At 45.3% G+C, this 20,652-nt stretch overlaps 1 protein-coding gene across 2 annotated transcripts in view; it reads right to left on the reverse strand.

The window, feature by feature from the left end:
• Window positions 1-20,652, reverse strand: part of LOC125725372 (contactin-associated protein-like 2) — a 256,318-nt gene that overhangs the window by 110,632 nt on the left and 125,034 nt on the right. For both annotated transcript variants that reach the window (XM_049002234.1, XM_049002235.1), the window contains exons 4-8: window positions 14,818-14,965; window positions 12,338-12,541; window positions 11,448-11,632; window positions 9,533-9,676; window positions 4,280-4,538 (exon numbers count right to left, since the gene is read on the reverse strand). In XM_049002234.1, coding sequence (XP_048858191.1) covers window positions 4,280-4,538; window positions 9,533-9,676; window positions 11,448-11,632; window positions 12,338-12,541; window positions 14,818-14,965 — 940 coding nt within the window. The remainder of the gene's footprint in view (window positions 1-4,279; window positions 4,539-9,532; window positions 9,677-11,447; window positions 11,633-12,337; window positions 12,542-14,817; window positions 14,966-20,652) is intronic.

Here is a 20,652-nt window from a genome sequence, read left to right on the forward strand (position 1 = left end):
CACTGCCTTTTCTCTTAAAACTCCAGTGTAAGCAGGGTGAGCTAAAGGGGAACTGAGACAGTGGTAACCTACTCTGTCTCAGCTCAGGTAGTTACCAACGGTTACCAAGTGCTTATTTTGCACTGTAGCTCGGGGGAAAACTGTATGTTCTTACCGTGCACCAGGGACATGGAATAATCTGCAGAACAACCTAAAAGTAGCCAAATTAATTTCCACTGATGAATTTAAGGGCATCGTAAAGAATTTGGCGAAGGTGACATGCAGTTGTCTTCAGAGGTCAGTGTTTTTAAATAACTGTGTAATACGTGGATTTTTTCATATTATATTGTACGTCGTATTTTTTGACGTGTCGTACGTTTCTATGGCTGCTACCTTGGTCAGGTCGCTCTTGTAAAAGATTTGTAATCTCAACGGGACTTCCTGTTAAAATAAAGGTAAAAAAAATGAAGATAGCACTGTTCAGCCCTGAGAAAGAGCAGGATGGCAGCTCCCGCAATTCACCCTCCCATCCAGGCCAAATACTATTTATTTATTTCTCGCATGGAGACGTTTCAAACGGCAAGTGAAATGAAAACGCTCTAAATGATTGCTATTGATTTTTTTTTTCATTCCTCACAATGGACACTTGAATAAACCTTAAATCCAAAGGCTTTGGATTGAAGAGATTAATCCTAAGATGTTTGCTAGAAACTACTGGAAGAAAAGTCATGTGACTGAGTTTTTCTTTCTCGCGTTCGTTAGCGCGCCGCCCTGGTGGCCGTCGCCGGGAAGGCGCCCCATCCGCTAGACGCGCCGCCCTCCTCAGCAGCTACGCCGCGCCTCCGCAAACACTGCCGTTTCTCAGGCTGCCGTTCACGCTCATCTGTGGACCTTCTGCTGAGCTTCAGCTTGTAGAATATCAGCCATTAGTGATGCAAGAGACCATCCAGCAGCCCTTTAAGCAAACGTGCAACCCAGGAGTAAACGTTTCTCAGGGGACTGGCCTTTAATGAGGCGGCTGGGGAAAATATCTAAAAGCGAAAACAGCTAAAATCATTGATTACGTGGAGGATTAGGCAGACATCAAAAATCAGAAGGGGGGCGGGGCGTTATTCCAGTTCATTCTCTCCTCTCATTCACCCTACAAACTCGGGTACCCTAAAAACTAGGAAAAGGTAATCCATCCATCCATCCATCCATCCATCCACCCACCCATCCATCCATCCATCCACCCATCCATCCATTTTCCTTAAGTAACCACTTACCTTATTCAGGATGTAAAGGTTCAGGAGCTTATGGCAATTTGGTAACACCACTTAATCTCAGTTTATTTTTGGACTGTGGGTGGGAAAGCGCAGAGAATACCCCCACGACAACACGGGGAGAACCTGCAAACTGCCACGGAGCCATGGCAGAGACTTGGGAGGCAGCAGTATTAACCACTGCGCCACAGTGCTAATAAGTGCGCCACAGTGCTAATTACTGCACCACCGCACCCAGGAGAACATACTACAGAAAGCAAATTACCTTGGAGAACATGCAGGTCCCCAGGTAAACCTGACTGCCTCATTAGAAGTGCAGAACAGAATCTTTGATGCCGCGATTAATCAGCTTAGTGATTCCAGGTAACAGGTATAGTTTGCAAGTTGGAAAGAAATATTTTATTGGAAAATAAAATCCTTCTTCTGTTTTCCTGATGGTTTTTTTAAGCGTATGGTTCAAACCACAGGCACATTACATATATGAAATCAGAAATGTCACGCAGAAACCAAAAGATTTGTTTTCCTTGACCTGTGAGGACAGACCACACTTCCATGGAGTTTGTTGAGCATTGCTTCATGTACTCAGCCACTCTGGAGGTGAGCAGTCAGTAAACAGGGCTATAATCCCTAAGATGCAGCGGCATAATCCTTTAACTTCTTTGTAAACCTGCAGTCCAAAGAAAGAGCCGCTCCCAGCCAAAGTGACTGGATGGCACGGTGACCCAGCTCTCCACCAGCTGGTGTATTACCACCAAGGCTAATATCCAGCATTCGGGAAAATTCCCAGAAAATACAGGCTGAGTGAGCTGAATAAATACAGTCATACGTCAGACGATCTCCATAAAAATACGGTGGGAGGAAAGACATCTGGCTTCCAGGAGAAGTCGGACTTCGTGGATTTCATTGCACCGTCTGACCAGGCAGGGGACACTGGCCGCAAACAGTATCGGCACACGTCACTCTCTCTGCCCGACATGTGCCGAAGGCTCTGGTGGCAGCTATCTGTGCCTGCGTCCAGAAGGTTGCCGGTTTGAATCCCTTGGCTAGAAGCGTAATAATATCACCGATGGGCCTCGAACCCCAGTTGCTCCAGGGACAGAGAATACATGGTTGGCTCTACCCACGCACCCATGCTTCACCCTCAGCAGCGTGGAAACAGATCAGCCATCGCCCTGACACAGCTGCCTGCTGATGGGGTCCAGACCGGCCCCTTGTGGCCCCATCCTCCTCCGCCGTGGGACGGGCCGCCTGCACTGCGCCTCACTGTAAATGGCTTATATGAATAAGCATTTTAATACTGCCTTAAAGGAGCATGCATTTGCTAATGGGCTGCCATTAAGAGTGCTTCCTGAGGGCCTTCACGTCTAATTGCCTTATCCTGCTGCCTTTCCGTGCTCATTATTTTCCCAAATAACGTAATTCCTGCACACAGTCAAAAAGAGAGCGGAGGTAATGGGTCCATTTTCTCATTATCGGCATGGGTGACGCGGACTCTGTCAAACGCAGGCTCTCGCAGTCAGACACGGTGCCTTTCAGCGGCTGCCGTCGCCGCCAGCTGCTGTCCGCTGTTTGCAGCTTTTTATTTACTTTCGTTTGCCCTTTGTACAGGTACAAGTACAGGTACCAGTACAGGTACAAGTACAGGTACATGGCTATTCTGTGGCTTTGACATATCCCATCCTGCTCTCCTATTAGATAGAAAGACAGACAGACAGACACACAGAGACACACACACACATACAGACACACACACACATACACGCACCACAGATGTTTGTATTCATATCTTTATGGGGACTCTCCATTCATTTCTATGGGTAACACAATAGCCTTAATCCCGATCCACCCCTGACCTTAAACATAAGTAACCAAACAAAATACACGTCTTTCAGCATTTTTAGTTTGTCGATTCATGCGCAGATTTGTATAAATCTGAGTCTCCTCTTGTGGGGACAAAAAATAACCAACGTCAAAATAACAGGTTATCATCACATTGCAGGGACATTTGGTCCCCACAATGTAATGTATACCTGGACCACACACACACACACACACACACACAAATCCAGGCCAGGGGATTCTTTCAGCTGAATAGGGACAATTTTGTAACCAACAACTGGTTACATCTAGAATATGATGATATTCTAATACGACAATATGATTAAATGGAGTTATTACAGTATTTCGTCCTCGGCTAAAATACTAAAGGGTGCCTAAAACAGGGTGGAAAAACTGTAATGAGTAATAATAGCTCTAAAAGGTAGAAAGCAAACTCTTTTATAAGTCTAAATTACAGGGAGAATTATGCTAAAAGGGCTAAAGCATATTAACATGCAGCCACTGAAATAAATCACAAACACATCCAATAGAGATTAACAGGGCTAGTCTGCCGGGTGTCTGATTTAGAGGAGCTGTTTTAAAAAGCAGAATATCTAGGCTACAAGGAGAAATGGACGATCAGACAGAAAGCTTGTTATTTTATTGGCAGTTTGCATTGAAAATAGCTGCAGATGCAGTACTAATGCCTGGGAAGGTTTAGCAAAGAAAAACCTGAGATTGATTGATGGTGGCAACAGACAGATCAGGCCGCTACACAAATGTCCTTAGAGCAGAGATCTTTAACAGCACAGAGTATGAAAGCAGCATTTATCAATTAGTCACTGACTTACTCTAATAATCAGTAGCAGATATTCTAAGGTGAAAACAGGCCCAAGTCACACCATATGCCCCTCACTCTCTTAACCCTTTAAATCTCACTCTTAGGCTGACAGAATGTGAGGATACGGATCCCTGTGATCCAAAGGTCACTGGTTCAAATCCCGCTGTCGGTCTCCTGAGTGAGGCCCTTAACCCCTGACTGTTCCTGCGATTGGCTGAGCCTGCCTTCTGTACGTCGTTTTGGATAAAAGCTAAATAATTCAAACTATAAAATGACTATTAATTATCAAAAGAAACGTAAAAGGGAATGCGGTAAATCTGAAGGGATGCATCGAGAGGGTTGGGTGCTGCAGAAAGTAAGTGACAGCGACCTTCCGTACCTGAGGAGATCTCGATGCGTGTGTTCTTCTTCTGTGTGACGTTGATGTGGACGGCGACCTTGCCCTCAGTCAGGCCCACCTCCACGGTGCCGTCGGCCAAAGCGCTGTACAGCAGGAGCCCGCTGGGGTTCCAGGTGCGGAAGTGTAAGCTGACGGAGGCAGTGTCGCGGCCATAGCGCCCGGGGAGACGCAGGAAGCTGGTGGCGTTGAAGAAGACTGGGAAGGTGTGTGACTCGACGCAGGAGAAGGTGAGGTTCCGCTGCACGTGTGACACAGAGAACGTGGTATTCAGGTACAGCGCAGTGAAGCACATGTGTTCTGATATCCTCTAGTGTACCGTGCATCAATTACCGTCATACAAGACCTTCGCGGAAAAGAGGTGGGGCACAGGGTGGGGGTGCCGGCAGATCAAGCGGCGATTTAATATGTTTAACTGCTTCCATTTCTTTCAGAAGTGAACAGAACGTGTGAGAGGGGGTAGAATACCGAAAATATATTATTTATTTTTAGAAACCCCCCCAGCACTCCAAATCCTGCTGGATTACTGACCACCGGCCATGAGCCCTTCCTCTAAAAGGAATAACGAGAAACAACGAAATAACGAGAAATCACGAAATAACGAGTAATAACGAGAAATAACAATAATGAGAAATAACGAAATAACGAGAAATAACAATAAATAATGAGAAATAATGAGAAATAACGAAATAACGAGAAATAACGAGAAATAACGAAAACGGGCTGTACAACAGTTAGGTCAGTGCTGTTTTCTGAATTCTTGAAAATATTCCGATATTCATCCTTACAGAATATGATTAAGTAATAATGACATCTTATGTAAATACATTAGCATACAGCGGTAACATCACAGGGCTAAAATAAAATCCTTCAGGTTGTTTCAGTTCGATTTGTAAAAGCACAGGTAGCTTAAAAGCAGCTCTGCTTTGCCTTTGTTCATTCTGTTTGGCTGCATACATTCGAAAAGTTTCTTCACATTTAAAGCCTCTCATTCATTGTAGCACCATTTGCAGCAATTTAACAGCCTTTTCTTTAATGGTAGGCTGGAAAACTCATCTTCCACCTACCACATGAATTGGCCCAAAACCGAAGTCGTAATGTCAACCGCCTGCCATACCCAAAATGAGACGAATGCATGAACGCTGATAAAGCGAGGCGCTACATGCTAATGATAAAGAGAGGCACTACATGCTAATGATAAAGAGAGGCACTACATGCTAATGATAAAGCGAGGCACTATATGCTAATGATAAAGTGAAGCACTACATGCTAATGATAAAGTGAAGCACTACATGCTAATGATAAAGCGAGGCACTACATGCTAATGATAAAGTGAAGCACTACATGCTAATGATAAAGTGAAGCACTACATGCTAATGATAAAGCGAGGCGCTACATGCTAATGCTAAAGCGAGGCACTATATGCTAATGATAAAGTGAAGCACTACATGCTAATGATAAAGCAAAACACTACATGCTAATGATAAAGTGAAGCACTACATGCTAATGATAAAGTGAGGCGCTACATGCTAATGATAAAGCGAGGCGCTACATGCTAATGATAAAGTGAAGCACTACATGCTAATGATAAAGTGAAGCACTACATGCTAATGATAAAGTGAGGCGCTACATGCTAATGATAAAGCGAGGCGCTACATGCTAATGATAAAGTAAAGCACTACATGCTAATGATAAAGCGAGGCACTATACGCTAATGATAAAGCAAAACACTACATGCTAATGATAAAGCAAAACACTACAAGCTAATGATAAAGCGAGGCACTACATGCTAATGATAAAGTGAAGCACTACATGCTAATGATAAAGTGAAGCACTACATGCTAATGATAAAGCGAGGCGCTACATGCTAATGCTAAAGCGAGGCGCTACATGCTAATGATAAAGCCAGGCGCTACATGCTAATGATAAAGCCAGGCGCTACATGCTAATGATAAAGCCAGGCGCTACATGCTAATGATAAAGCCAGGCGCTACATGCTAATGATAAAGCGAGGCACTACATGCTAATGCTAAAGCGAGGCGCTACATGCTAATGATAAAGCCAGGCGCTACATGCTAATGATAAAGCCAGGCGCTACATGCTAATGATAAAGCGAGGCACTACATGCTAATGATAAAGAGAGGCGCTACATGCTAATGATAAAGCAAAACACTACATGCTAATGATAAAGCCAGGCGCTACATGCTAATGATAAAGCCAGGCGCTACATGCTAATGATAAAGCCAGGCGCTACATGCTAATGATAAAGCGAGGCGCTACATGCTAATGATAAAGAGAGGCACTACATGCTAATGATAAAGCGAGGCACTACATGCTAATGCAGGGTCACCATCTCTCATGCATCTGGCGTGACACACGCTTTCAGACTTTCTCGCTAACGCAAGAAATCCCACAGTAACTGTTGTTATTCCATCCATCCATCCATCCATTTTCCAAACCGCTTATCCTGTTGGGTCGCGGGGGGTCCGGAGCCTATCCCGGAATCAATGGGCACGAGGCAGGGAACAACCCAGGATGGGGGGCCAGCCCATCACAGGGCACACTCACACACCATTCACTCACACATGCATACCTATGGGCAATTTAACGACTCCAATTAGCCTCAGCATGTTTTTGGACTGTGGGGGGAAACTGGAGTACCCAGAGGAAACCCCACGACGACATGGGGAGAACATGAAAACTCCACACACATGTGACCCAGGCGGAGACTCGAACCCGGGTCCCAGAGGTGTGAGGTAACAGCGCTAACCACTGCACCACCATGCCGCCCCCGTTGTTCCATTATAAACTTAAAATTAGCCACATCAAAAGTGTTGGGGCAGTTTACAAACCAGACTATTGACAAAGCAATAAAAGTGTTTCATACACGAAGATGCGTGTGCATGTGTGTATGTAGACTTGCCTCAAACGGAAAAGCCAGCTGCCCAGAGCTGGTAGCCCTGCTAAAAGATGGTGCATCGCCAAGAGCGTTTGACTTATTTATCAGAGAGAGCCTTTCTCACACCATCGTCACCGTTCTACTGCGGGGGGCAGAACACACTGAAATGCAGATTTTCACTATTTTTAGCCCAGTACTCCATTCCGATTCAATGCAGCTCACAGAAATCCAGTTCCCCCTGTTAGCAGATATGGCTTTTCTACTGTAGTAACTCCAAACCCAGCATGTTTGTCAAGGACCATTGCACAAGCATTATGTGGACTGCAGCAGGCCAGCTGGGAGACAAAGCAAACAGAGCATCCAGGATTTATGAAGCAGCATTCGATTTACAGAGTGTTAAAATCCTGCCACCCGCTCTCCCACTTAGGCCGGCGGAGGGTACCCCTGTTCCCCTTTCACAGCTGGGGTCCGGGGTGTCTTCATGCTTTTAGACCAGTGTTTCCCAATCTGCTCCTCGGGGACCAACAGTTTTTGCTCCCTCCCAGCTCCTAATAGGGTGGACTATCTGACAGGGAGCTGGGAGACAGCAAAAACATGGACCGACTCCTAAAGATTGGATTGGGAATCACTATTTTAGACTGTGCCCAAGTCTGGCTCAGCATCTACCACCAACTGCTTAAAACACATCACCTGAGATTCTCCAGCATCCCAGGAGAAGCTTTTACATGCATGAGAATGAATACATTCGGAGCAAATGCTGAACTTGCATGAATAACTATCTGCCAGGATGTAAGGTTGTTTGTGTGAACTTCAATGGGATGGAACCCCTGGCAGTTACTGCATTTTATAACCACCGTTAAATAATGATTTTTATAACTCCCCCCCCCCCCCCCCCGAACAGCAAAACAATAACACCAGCAAATCGTTTAACACAGCACACAGCCACAGATTAGTGCTTTGCTTACTGAGCGTGCCTCGTTTGTGACGAGAGTGATTCTCCCTACCAAACAATACACGTTTGGATTTTAGAACTCCAGATAAATCCTGCCTAAACCTAAAACTCTATGTGTGATTACTTACCCTCAAAATGATTGCTGCAATAAACCAATTAAGAATCACGACAGATAGATTGATACCCAGTTATGAGACTCAAAGAATCCTATCAAAAGTCCACCTGACTGCAGCCTCAGTGAGCCGATCACCGGCGTGTGAAAATGCTCCTCCATTTAACCAACGTTAAATGTGCAGACAAGTTCTGTTAAGCCACGTTTTAATGGCAAAGAAATATGAGCGCGTCAATTAAGCTGAAAATAATTACCAAATCTTAACGCTTGTCATATTCCCCATTCTTGATCAAGGCATTTTAATGAAAAACCATAAATCATTTACACTTTGCTTGGTCAAGGAACACAAAATTCAAATTCTATCAATTTTCCCCTTCACCTGCGAGCTATTGAACACAGACGGCTATTAGTGAAGACTGGCATCTTGATGTAATCTAGGTCCCTCTTTGATCTCTTTTCCCCTCCCAGCTATGAAAACAACACAAATACATAAGAAGCAAATCATAAATTCGTTGAAGTAGCACTTCAACCACTTTATACCCATAGGCAACCATTTCATTCAAAAAATAAAGAAATTATTAAAAGATTTATTCATTTATGAAAAAATAAAACATTCCGCCTATGATTACTCTCCGGGTTTAAAGGGGAACTCCACAGAAATTCAATAATTCCATGTTATTCATCGTGTTTACTCTAGGAGAGATTCAGACCAAGCGGCACTTTGTAAGCAACCAAATGACTGCGTTTCATGTTTCTCTTCCCGCTGCATGAATCACAGCCGCTTGCTGTCAGCTGCCTGCAATTTCTAAGAAGTGTCTCGCAATCATCTAGTCAACAAGTCTGCATGGCAGTGAGGAAGCAGACTACAGGCAAGGATCTGCAAAGGCGTAGAGCAGTCCTTTGTCTTAATGGCAATATCGCTTTATCATCAGCTGAACAAAATGAATGCTGGATGGCGATTAGGGACACATGCGTATCGAAATGCAAAGGAAGCCCTCTGAGGGCAAACAGCAAGGGGGGGGGTGCTTTCATTTCACAGGTCAGATGAACAGTACAAAATCCTGCAACAAATCGCATACAAATAGGGGTGCCAAAGGTGCTTCAGCACCCCCTCTGGCTGTGGGTGGTAATGCAATGTCAGAGGCGAATTATGATTATTTCTTTTAGCTGCCGATAGCTACTGATGATGCAAAAGAACTTCCACAGAGTCTATTGGCTGTCTGTGCCCTGAGAGCAAAAATGTCTTTCAAAAACAAGGAACATGCATCTTACAAAACTGGACGTGTCCAGCTTCTTCCTCCTGGCGAGGTCTGTGATGTTGTCGCCGTTGTAGTTGATGCTCTCCATGCAGCCGATGAAGTTCTTCCGGCTTCCTGAGCTGGGCTTTCCGGAAAATGGCATCCCACCAAAGGTAAGCTACAGAAACAGGGGCAACGAGTCTGGATGACTCTGGGCAGTCCCCCCATCCTCTTATGTTACCATGGCACCAGACAAATGTCCATGGTCACACATTAAGACCTGCACCATGCCACAAATAGTGTTTATACATGCATGCAATAACACTCGTAATTATATATGCATATGGACACACAGAGAGATATACCTGTGTAAATACACACACACAAAATAACGTTGGGCGTCTATAACATCTTTAAATGTCTAAAGACACAGCGATCGATTGGATTGTCTATTTCATCTCAGTCCATTCCTCTACCTCATTTGAAAAATAATTTTCTTCAAGCAAAATGGGAGAATAGGAAAACATTGCATCATTCAGCAATACTTGTCGTTCTTAAGATTGCCTTGAGACGCGGTGCTCAGAATGCGTTTTATAAAAGGGTTTTTCGGTGCCAGATGAAGCCAGTGTCAGCCAAGCAGAAACTCATCTCTTAGTGTCGCGCTTGTGTGTGAATGGAAGCCAATGAAAGGCGTGCGTTGCTGATCCGCTCGGATCACGGCGGACAATGCGGGGGTGACAATAATCACAGGCATTTCATCGGGGTGAGAGAGTCACCGGGGGAGTGAACGAGCTCAGCGTGTGACCCGGTGCAGATTCACAGCGAGTCCCCGCTGAAGGCCAAGCAGACAGCAAACTCAGGATGCAGTGCTTACTAAACATCACTCTGGAATAGTCGGAATTAATCTGACACATCAGTGCTACAGTACGCGCTACAGGCAATCCACAGAACACCTCCGTCATACGCAGTGCCTAACGTGTACACCGTTCAGACGCCTGCTTTACAACACAGGAAACACTGATCGGATTGGATGGCAAAAGACATCATCCTGACAGACACAAATTACACCTGTCAGTGTAAATTACATATTATATAATTTACAAAGGTAGGCGGGACTGGAAGTTTATGTAACTTACAGTTAAATGATTTGTGTTCCTCTGTTAGAAAAAGAAAGTTAATTCTACGAATCTTCAAGTAATTAAAGGATAATTGCTGAAAGTTTATTGTAAAATGTATTGGAAAGTTTTTAATATGCATACATGCCGAGGCTCGTGGTTTTCCCAGAAGATCCACATTATGGTACGCTCCAGCGAGTCTGATGGCACACAAATTAGTTTCTCGTGCTTCAGTCAGTTTGATAACGATCAAGGAATTTCTACTACACTGTAGTTGCTCTCCTACACCCTGTCAAACATCGGGCAACTTTCCCTGCTACCAGGAGACCTCACACATACCTCTGCAATTTGAATGTCAGGTAAGAAAAAGGAATAAAACAGAACAATTACAGAAACCATGTGGGGAAAAGTGTGCGGCTATATTTTCAGATTCCCCGTTAAGTAATTACAGACGGCCAGAGAGAGCACTAATTAGCACACTTCCCGCCTCAGGGGGCCTGTGATGGTGAAACGTTAAAGGGGAGATATGGGACCATTTATGCAGTAGCAGTGACTTTACAGAGATTATTAAAAAAAAGGCACACGATACAGTACATTTACATTTTAGTGTTTCTTTTAGGTCTCCTTTACAAAACTATTTTCGTTGGATAATAAAGCAATTAAATGCACACAGACTTTAGCATTTAGACGTTAGGTGTGGATCTGCGATAGTTCCTTTTATAAGCATTTATGTTATTGTTGCGGTTTACTTTCAGAAGTACGGGAATCTTCTGAGCACTTCTGCTGGGATGCTTTCATTTCCGACGGCAGGGGCCCCCGAGCAGTGGCCTTTACCTCATAGTCCAGGTCGAGGTGGTCGAACTCGCCGTTGGTGCGGAAGTGCTGCGTGTGCCGGTCCAGCGTGAAGTTGACGTTGCGGCGGTACCGCTCAATGACCACCGTGTGCCAGTGGTTGTCGTCCAGGAGGCTGCCGCTCGTCACCGACGTGTGCCCGAGGATGGAGCCGTACTGGTTGCTGCCTGTGGGGAGCCACACTCAACGTTTCCTAAACGTCTGTGCAACGTTTACACCTTTTTAGCTTAGCAGCTGCCTCTTATCCTGCTCAAAGGCCCAATGGTAATATTACTCTGCTGACACTGGGATCTGACCTGGCAACCTCTCGCTCACAGGCACTCAAAGGGCCAATGGTAATATCACTCTGCCGACACCGGGATCTGACCTGGCAACCTCTCGCTCATAGGCACTCAAAGGCCTATTGGTAATATCACTCTGCTCACACCGGGATCTGACCTGGCAACCTCTCACTCACAGGCACTGAAAGGCCCAAAGGTAATATCACTCTGCTCACACCGGGATCTGACCTGGCAACCTCTCCCTCACAGGCACCGCACCTCAACCTGTTGGGTTACACACCAGCATGTCCTCATGGCTAATGAATGAGTCTAATGAATCTACATGTCAAAGGGTGGAGGGTGTCAGACATGCGGGAATCCCTCACACCACAGTGCCTGATTGAAATTTTAGCTCAATCTTCTCCGGCTTCACACTGAGATGGAGCATCAGGTACTAGGAGAGACTTTTCCTCCACACTTTACCTGCCTCATTGCTAATGCTCACCACACACCACCTCTCAGGCTTGCAGCCTATCCCACCGGCCCCATCGCGCATCTGACCTCCGACCAACAGAGGTCCCCGTAACAACTGGATGCACACAGAGGACTTACCCAGGTTTATTAGCAGCACCAGCTTGGCTGCCCTTAGCTCCAGGGTAATGTAATCGCCCTGCTGGCCTTCTCCATGCAGGATCACGCCCTCGCTCTCCAGCGTTTTAAACTTCAGGGAGATGACATCCTTCAAGATCTTCATCTTTTTCATCTTGAAGCGGTAGGAAATTACCCCCTGGCCATCGAAGTTAATCACATCCCCCCCTGGAGAGGAAAGCAGGGGAGGGGGGTATCTAAGGTGATTCTCCTGTACATATAGGGTGACGGGGGGTCCGATCCGTAGATAAACTATGGCCCATTCTCCCGTGGTGAAGTACAGACGGAACACAAGGAGCCGCAAAATGTAGCTCTCGGCTAATAAATCTGCCAATACACTGCATGGTGGAGAACAAATTGTTAGCTATCTAAATTAATGGACATTCCTGCTAATTTAAATTCCCTCACAAGCATCCCTGAGCAGGGATATTGAAGTTGCTCGCTTCTCGTACGTTTTACAGGAATTCACGGAAGAGTTTTGCTTTTGCTATTCATGACTCTTGATATGAAACACGGTTGGTGGTTTTTGAATGACATTAGTCAGCCGGACAGCACACTTCTCCGCTGCAGTTGGACACATCGCCTGGGGTAGAAACTAATGAATAAGACCATGGATAAGCAGACATTGCCTGGGGTGCAGCTTAAATAAATGACATGTAGAGGGATAAACCTGCTCACACGTTCCGTATCTGCATGACTTGCCAAAAATACAGGAAATACTAGATGTTAATGGTAAAAAGATACATATAAAAACTCAAGTGGGCCATCAATAAGCTTCTAAGTCACGATTTAAGCAAGATAATTAAAAATTACCTTGGAGTACTGACTTGGCTGGGATAATAGTTTTATGCTTTAACACCCAGTACTTTCTTTTTCCTGTATGACGGTATGTAAGATTTTATGTCACCTCTGACAGACCCAGGACTGCGATAAGGCGTATCCCAAAGGGGGGGGTCTCCTGGACATGACACACTCTGCTCAGGCTCGTGACCAGAAAATTATTTCGTAGGGGGTCTTGGCCAATCGAGGGGAGGGGTGGTGGAGTCTTTGTATATTCTTGTGTTTAAACTCATAGTTTTACTTCTTGCGTTCCTGCTATGTTGGTAACAAACAAGTTTGGAGGGGAGAGTGATACCTGGTATTTTACTGGCAACATGCCTGGCTCCCCTCCTTAAATAAGATGCCCCCCCTATTCACCAGCGATCCATGCCGATTCCTTTTAGCCAAGCGGTTACCGCACAGACAGCGACCGATTCTCTATCCTGTCTGCCGGGCCGCATTGAATAGACGGACACAATAGCTCCCAGTGGCCCCATGAGGCACTGGGTAATGTGCCTGGGTAATATGTAGTGGGAGCCGAGGCTCAACTGTTATAGACTCCCCCCAGCCCCCACACCACTGTTATCTCCCCTGGGAATTCCCCATCACCGCCATCAAAGTTGCTTTCATGCATTTTCCTCGATGGGTGGGGTCAGGGGTCCCAGCACATCGCCATTCCGAATGCGGTCAGGCCCCCGCTATCTCATTACTGTTGTTTTGCAAGAGCCAAAGTGGAATATCATCCTTTATCTCGGACGCATCTCATTTTCCGAAGGAATTGGCAGGCAGCTGGAGCCGTGCATAGCGGGACTGCCAGCGGCCGGATCATGCTTTTCTGGCGGCTGCCCGCCCTTATCGACGTGCGCGATCGGCCGTGTGTCCCGGGCGACTGCCGAGGCCGCCGGATACTTAGTGAAAGAAGCTCAAGAATATTGCTAACCGCAAATAACCCAGGCCAACTCTCAGCTGCATAAATGCTGGAGAATGACAGTTTCACAATAGTCTGCAACTTGGAGGATTTAACAACAACAACAAAAATCCTTTAAGTTCGATAACGAGTGTGTGTTCAATTGCCTGTTCCTAACAAATTCCATTTCGTGTCCCGTCGTCTGGAGACACTGTCGGATGAGTTCCTCTTTAATACATGCCATGCGGGTGATTCCATCTATATTCAACTTAGGTGATAAAAGATCTCGATGAAAGATACAAGACCAAATCAATTCTGAAATTAATAAAAAAAATCTGACGCTATTATGATAATTTGATTAGGGGAAGTATGTCAAACAGAATGAGAAGTTGTCGGTGATTTTTTTCATGAACATAAAGTGGGCCCGACAGCGTTTGAGAAGCAGTTCATCACCCGCCTTTATCATTTCATTATTTTCAATTACTCTCCCGAAGCAGGGACAAGACGATAATGATTGAGAAGCTAGTGACAAATACTGCTATTAAGCTGGGGGATGTTCTGCAACATTTCGCTGGAAAGCAGCTCTAATTTGCCAGCGATTTCGGAAACGCCGGGTGGCAAGTCAACGTACGCAAAGCCGGGTAACCGAGGACGAGGGGTACGGACAGGGCACAGACGGGTACGGACAGGGCACAGACGGGGACGGAGGGACACTTACAGTAGGCACAGCCGTAGACGTCGATACGCAGCCCGATACGGCCCTCGGCGCTCCATTTGAGTGGGATGAAGCGCAGGAAATGCGCCACGATCGCATGCTGCAGCTCGTGCCGCACCACGCTCTCGGTGTTGGAGTTTCCCAGGAAGGCCTGCAGAGGAAACACGCAGCACTGGTGTCAGATGACCGGACTCCAAACAATGATAATTATCAACAATAACAAGAAGAACAGGAATAGCAATAATAATCTTACTAATATTATAATTTTTCATAATATTATTATAATAATAAACTGCCTTTACATCTGTACATCCGTAAAGATCAAAAAATAACTTCTTCCACACACTGAATGTTAGGCAACACTTTACATTAACAGCACCTTCATGATACCTTTATAATGCATTCATAGAACATTCACAAGCAGCATGTAAGTAAACCATAACATCATAGCATAGCTTAACAGCTTTACCATAACATTAATAAGAAACATTAAAGGATACTAATAAACATTATAATTGTTTGTTCTATGAATGCATTATGAAGGTGCAATTAATGTAACGCATTACCGAATATCTTTACAACAATGAAAAGGGACTGTGACTATTGTTAATAGATATTGGCCATACACTGCAGTGACACTGCAGTGACACGGCAGTGAACACGCCAGCAGGGGTGGAGGACGCCTTCAGCTGGTAGGTGGCACAAGCCAGACTGGAACTTAGTCTCCTCGGCTTTCAGCAAATATTGTTTCTGAGATAGTGAGTCTACAAGGTCCCTGGTAGAGGCTGATGGGATTAGGAACATCAGAGGAGCTGCGGGTGTGGGGGATATCGAAGGGCCGGGCCGCGGGTCGCCTAGCCCCACACGTGCTCTGCATCACAGTGAGGCGGCGAACAGGCCCTCTCCATCGGCACTGCCGGAACTCCGGAGGTGGGGGCATTGTGTGTAGGACTCCTGATAAGCAGTGGATGGCAGTGAGACTGAAATGATGAGGATTAAGTGCACAGCCGGGAGGTTTGGGGGGGGGGGGGCAGGTTGGTCTGTAGTTCAGCCTAGAATCCCTTCAGGCTAAAGCTGGCATCGTCTCCGGCAGTGACCTGACAATTTCCGTTGCCTGACATGAAAGTAAACATTTCCATATGTGTGTGGGTATCCGTCTGTCCGTCCGTCCATCCATCCATCCCTCCATCCATCCATCCCTCCATCCATCCATCCATCCATCCATCCATCCATCCATCCTCCACACCCTCTATCCAGTACAGTCGCAGGAGGTCTGGGGCATATCACAAGGACATGTAAGGCACAAAACTGAGGGGCCGCCTCTTACAAGATGTCAGTCCAAGCGCAAATACGCACACACACCATGCTGACACCATTTGCATGAAGAGAACATCCAAATTTCACACACACAGATCTTAGTACTCATATCTTTATGGGGACTGTCCATACATCTCTATGGAAGAAACCCTAATCCCAACTAACCCTAACCCTAACCCCCTACCCAGCCCTAACCTTTACCACAAGTAACCAAACAAAATACAATCTTTCAGCATTTTTAGTTTTTTGATTGCAGTCAAACATTTTAATAAAATGCTTGTTTGGAGACTGGAAAATGGTCCCCACAATGTCAAAATAACAGGTTTTTATCAGTAATATATATATAACCCTGCGATGGGCTGGCCCCCCATCCTGGGTTGTTCCCTGCCTCATGACCATTGCTTCCGGGATAGGCTCCGGACCCCCCCGCGACCCTCACACACATACAGGGTTGCTAACTTCGCTCAGCTGGCTGGAGTGAGATTTCAATTTGAGACAAGTCTGCACACACATGCACAGACATTTACACCTATGTAAGCTTTATTACCTTGTAAATAGTTTGCATTGTTTGCAAACTACCCAAACGCTTTTGATGTAGCCAATTTTAGGTGTATAATGGAATAATATAGATTTGCTATAAGATTTCTTGTGTGAGGGTCTGAAAGCGTGAGTGTCACACCAGATGTGTGAGAGTTGGAAGCCCCCCCCCCCCCCCCCACAGCTGTGTATAATGTTTAAAACCCTTTCAGTGGGGTTTGGCTCCATTCCAAAGCATGCAGTCCCCTTCAGTGCCTGACAATCAGTGCGCCCAAACTGGCCCTGGCTCAGTCCAGCTGTTATTGATTAGTAATTAATTTGCCAAATGAGGACCAGCCCAAAGTGCCCCACCAGAGGTATCTCTTATAAAAGTGACTTCCCAATTTACGGCGCCCGCAAAGCAATGTCCATTCATTAACGGCCTGCCGACAAGCCGGGTATCATGACAGAGGTGTGCCCTTTACTGGCTCTATATGTATAGAGACCACAGCCTGGGGGGCTGGCATGTTCAGGCTGATGAGGGACTGCAGATGAGGGACCACAGATGAGGGATCATGGATAAGGGACTGATGATGAAGGATCGTGGATGAGGGACCGCAGATGAAGAATCATGGATGAGGGACTGCAGATGAAGGATCGTGGATGAGGGACTGCAGATGAAGGATCATGGATGAGGGACTGATGATGAAGGATCGTGGATGAGGGACCGCAGATGAAGGATCGTGGATGAGGGACTGCAGATGAAGGATCATGGATGAGGGACCGCGGATGAAGGATCGTGGATGAGGGACTGCAGATGAAGGATCGTGGATGAGGGACCGCAGATGAAGGATCATGGATGAGGGACTGCAGATGAAGGATCATGGATGAGGGACCGCGGATGAAGGATCGTGGATGAGGGACTGCAGATGAAGGATCGTGGATGAGGGACTGCAGATGAAGGATCGTGGATGAGGGACCGCGGATGAAGGATCGTGGATGAGGGACCGCGGATGAAGGATCGTGGATGAGGGACTGCAGATGAAGGATCGTGGATGAGGGACTGCAGATGAAGGATCATGGATGAGGGACCGCGGATGAAGGATCGTGGATGAGGGACTGCAGATGAAGGATCGTGGATGAGGGACTGCAGATGAAGGATCGTGGATGAGGGACCGCGGATGAAGGATCGTGGATGAGGGACTGCAGGTGAACGACCGCTGATGAGGGATCATAGATGTTGGACCACAGATGACAGACTGCACATGAGGGATTGCAGATGAGGGCCCACAGGTGAGGGACTGCGGATGAGGGTCTGAGGGCCTTTTTAATGATGAAGAATTTTCCTGGGTAATGCCATCTGCAAAAATAATATTTTCACTATGAATCTGAAAATGAGATTGCGGTTCAGTCTTTCTGAACTTTCTGCAAGGAAACACACAGGAACAATTTTAAAGTAGAAATGATTCAGCTACTTGGTATTTTGCAATGGCTGTGATAGAAACAGAATCCGTTTGGTAAGGATGTGACAGAGAGATCAGCCTGGGAGATGTAATATACTACAAGACAGGGACAGGGAAGGTGCAATAACCAGCACAGCAATGCAAAGAAACCAAATAAAGATGCTCAATGTTCAGCTGCTCATCACCGAAACAAAACATCATTTTTAATATTTTCAGGAAGAGACAGGTAAACGAGGCAATACAGAAACCCTGGACTTTCTCCTGTGATCATGCTCTGATTTCATTCTACACCGTCCACTTTTATGTGCATTTTAATGCACATCCAACCACATTTATGTTAAAACTCGCATCCAGGTCTTTGTTCCAACTGGCCTCTTAATCTATAGGCCTTGACTGACCTGTTTGAATGAATTGAATGATTAAAATTACATTAATATATAGTACATAGTTTTCAAATTCTTTCAGTTTTCCCTTAGCCTATCTGTAACTGTCCACATTTAAAAATCCACATTTAAATGTCCACGCCCATTTGAATCCACCTAGATTAAAAATTTGTTGGTTAATTATTCAGTACAGGAAAAAAGACACAGGAATAAAAATTATGGTATGTCAGAAAAGTGGAATGAAGTGGGAAGTAAGCCTCAACTGGACTGTTCTGTTTAATGCCATTTGAATCATATGATTTGTTTGACCAACCGTTAAATGGAAGCAAACTAATTAAGCATTGAGCTGTACAAAAGTGCTCAATATCCTCAGTGCCCTATCGGGACCAGGACTGAGAAAAGCCAGAACAGACCATCTTATTTTGTAACCTTGAATTATACACAAATACACATCAGGCTGAGCCGTTTAACTGTGCCAGTGCTGATATGAAAAGTGCCAGTGTTTAATTAACGCAGTGGGCCTTGCACTGCGTGTTGTGTGTTGAGGACCTCCCAGTGAACCCCACTGTTTTTCAGCCATTAACTCAACAAGGTATTCCTAGAAAATCAGATGAACTCCACAGAAAAACAATGTCAGAATGTGTTTTTTTCTCCGACAGAACGGAAATGCCGTTCCATTCCCTGAGAAACCTATTATGTGCTTTTACTCAGAAGAATAAACCGTTCGGTCTGTCAAAGACACCGAAAATAGCAATTTTCCACATCTCAAAAGATGTGGTGGTCAAACACTAAGAAGGTACATGAAACACAAATAATATCCTGATATGATTCCAGAAGTCTCCCTCTGTAACTGGCGGCAGTCAGGCCCAGTGTAACTCACACTGCATGCTTGTAAATTACAAAATGTAACTAGGATTTGAGTGAAATGACAAAAAGATGAAAAATAATGTGTACTTTTTAATCTTGTAAATTAATTTTTGCTAACTGGTCACACCTAAGGCATGACACCACACTGTTCAGTGACAGTACTGAAGAGGATTCAAACCAGCATTACTTATAAAAGACAGACCCTTAATCTACAAATACGGCAGAGATATCAGATCAATACCATATTAAGGGCTGTGTGCCTGATTTCCCTGCTTAACCTGAAGACCCACATTACACGTCCCGAATGAATGCTGTACAGTAGTGTTTTCCGACCCAGTCCTCTGGGTCCATCACACAGTCCACTTTTCTGTTGTCTGCCAGCTCCCAACTCACCAGTACCTGGTGTTCGGTGTTCTTAATTGGCTGAGAGCTGGGAGGGACCAAAGACGTGGACAGTGTGGGGATCCCAATGGACTGGGTTAGCAAACACTGCACTATAGTCACAGAAAGTATAATGTTGGGGGTTCGAATCCACCTTCGACTCTATGTCTGTGTCCCCCTGAAGTCCTAATTCAGTTATAATGACGAGTATCTCTAAGTTGCCCACATAATACAGCTGTGATTTTGTGTTGCAGTGGAACAGTATCCTTTCAGGCGGTGCCCCAGTGAGCCCTGCACTGCCTGAGATGGGCCCCCTGAACAGCACAAGAACAGAAAGCATCATCCAAAGGTCAAAACAGCGTAACTGCATGTTCTATCAAAATCATAAATCATCTCTATATACTCCGCTTTATCTCGTGGCAAAATATGCTAGTTGAAGTGTAGTGCTCAGTTTTGAAGACAATGCTACCTTTTATCTACTTACTACAAGTGCAGGTGGGCATGCAAACATCTGTGAGGCTCTTTTTTTCTCAATTTCCGTGTTAGCATAGTTACTGTTTCTTGCCTTTGTAGATCTGCGCAGCCGATAGCATCAAGATCTCCCGTCGGAAAAATAACTGGCTTATCAATCAGAATTAAAAAAAACGCCCACAGAACTGTTTGAAGTTGGCACCTCTCTGTGATCTACAAACAACGTATGATACAGAGGTTGGAACATTTACATATAAAGTGTCTGTAATTAGGTGCCGGATAACTAGAAGATATTAATCAATCTTGTTTAGCCAATCTTGTTTTTCTTTGAATAGCTAATAAGTCGACATCCGTAATGAGAATGAAGATGACAGATTATCTTCGGTGAAAATCTGAATATGTATACTGCTCATGGATGGCTGAAGCTCACTCAGAAGTGA

Source organism: Brienomyrus brachyistius, unplaced genomic scaffold (assembly GCF_023856365.1).
Source record: "Brienomyrus brachyistius isolate T26 unplaced genomic scaffold, BBRACH_0.4 scaffold65, whole genome shotgun sequence".
NCBI lineage: Eukaryota > Metazoa > Chordata > Actinopteri > Osteoglossiformes > Mormyridae > Brienomyrus > Brienomyrus brachyistius.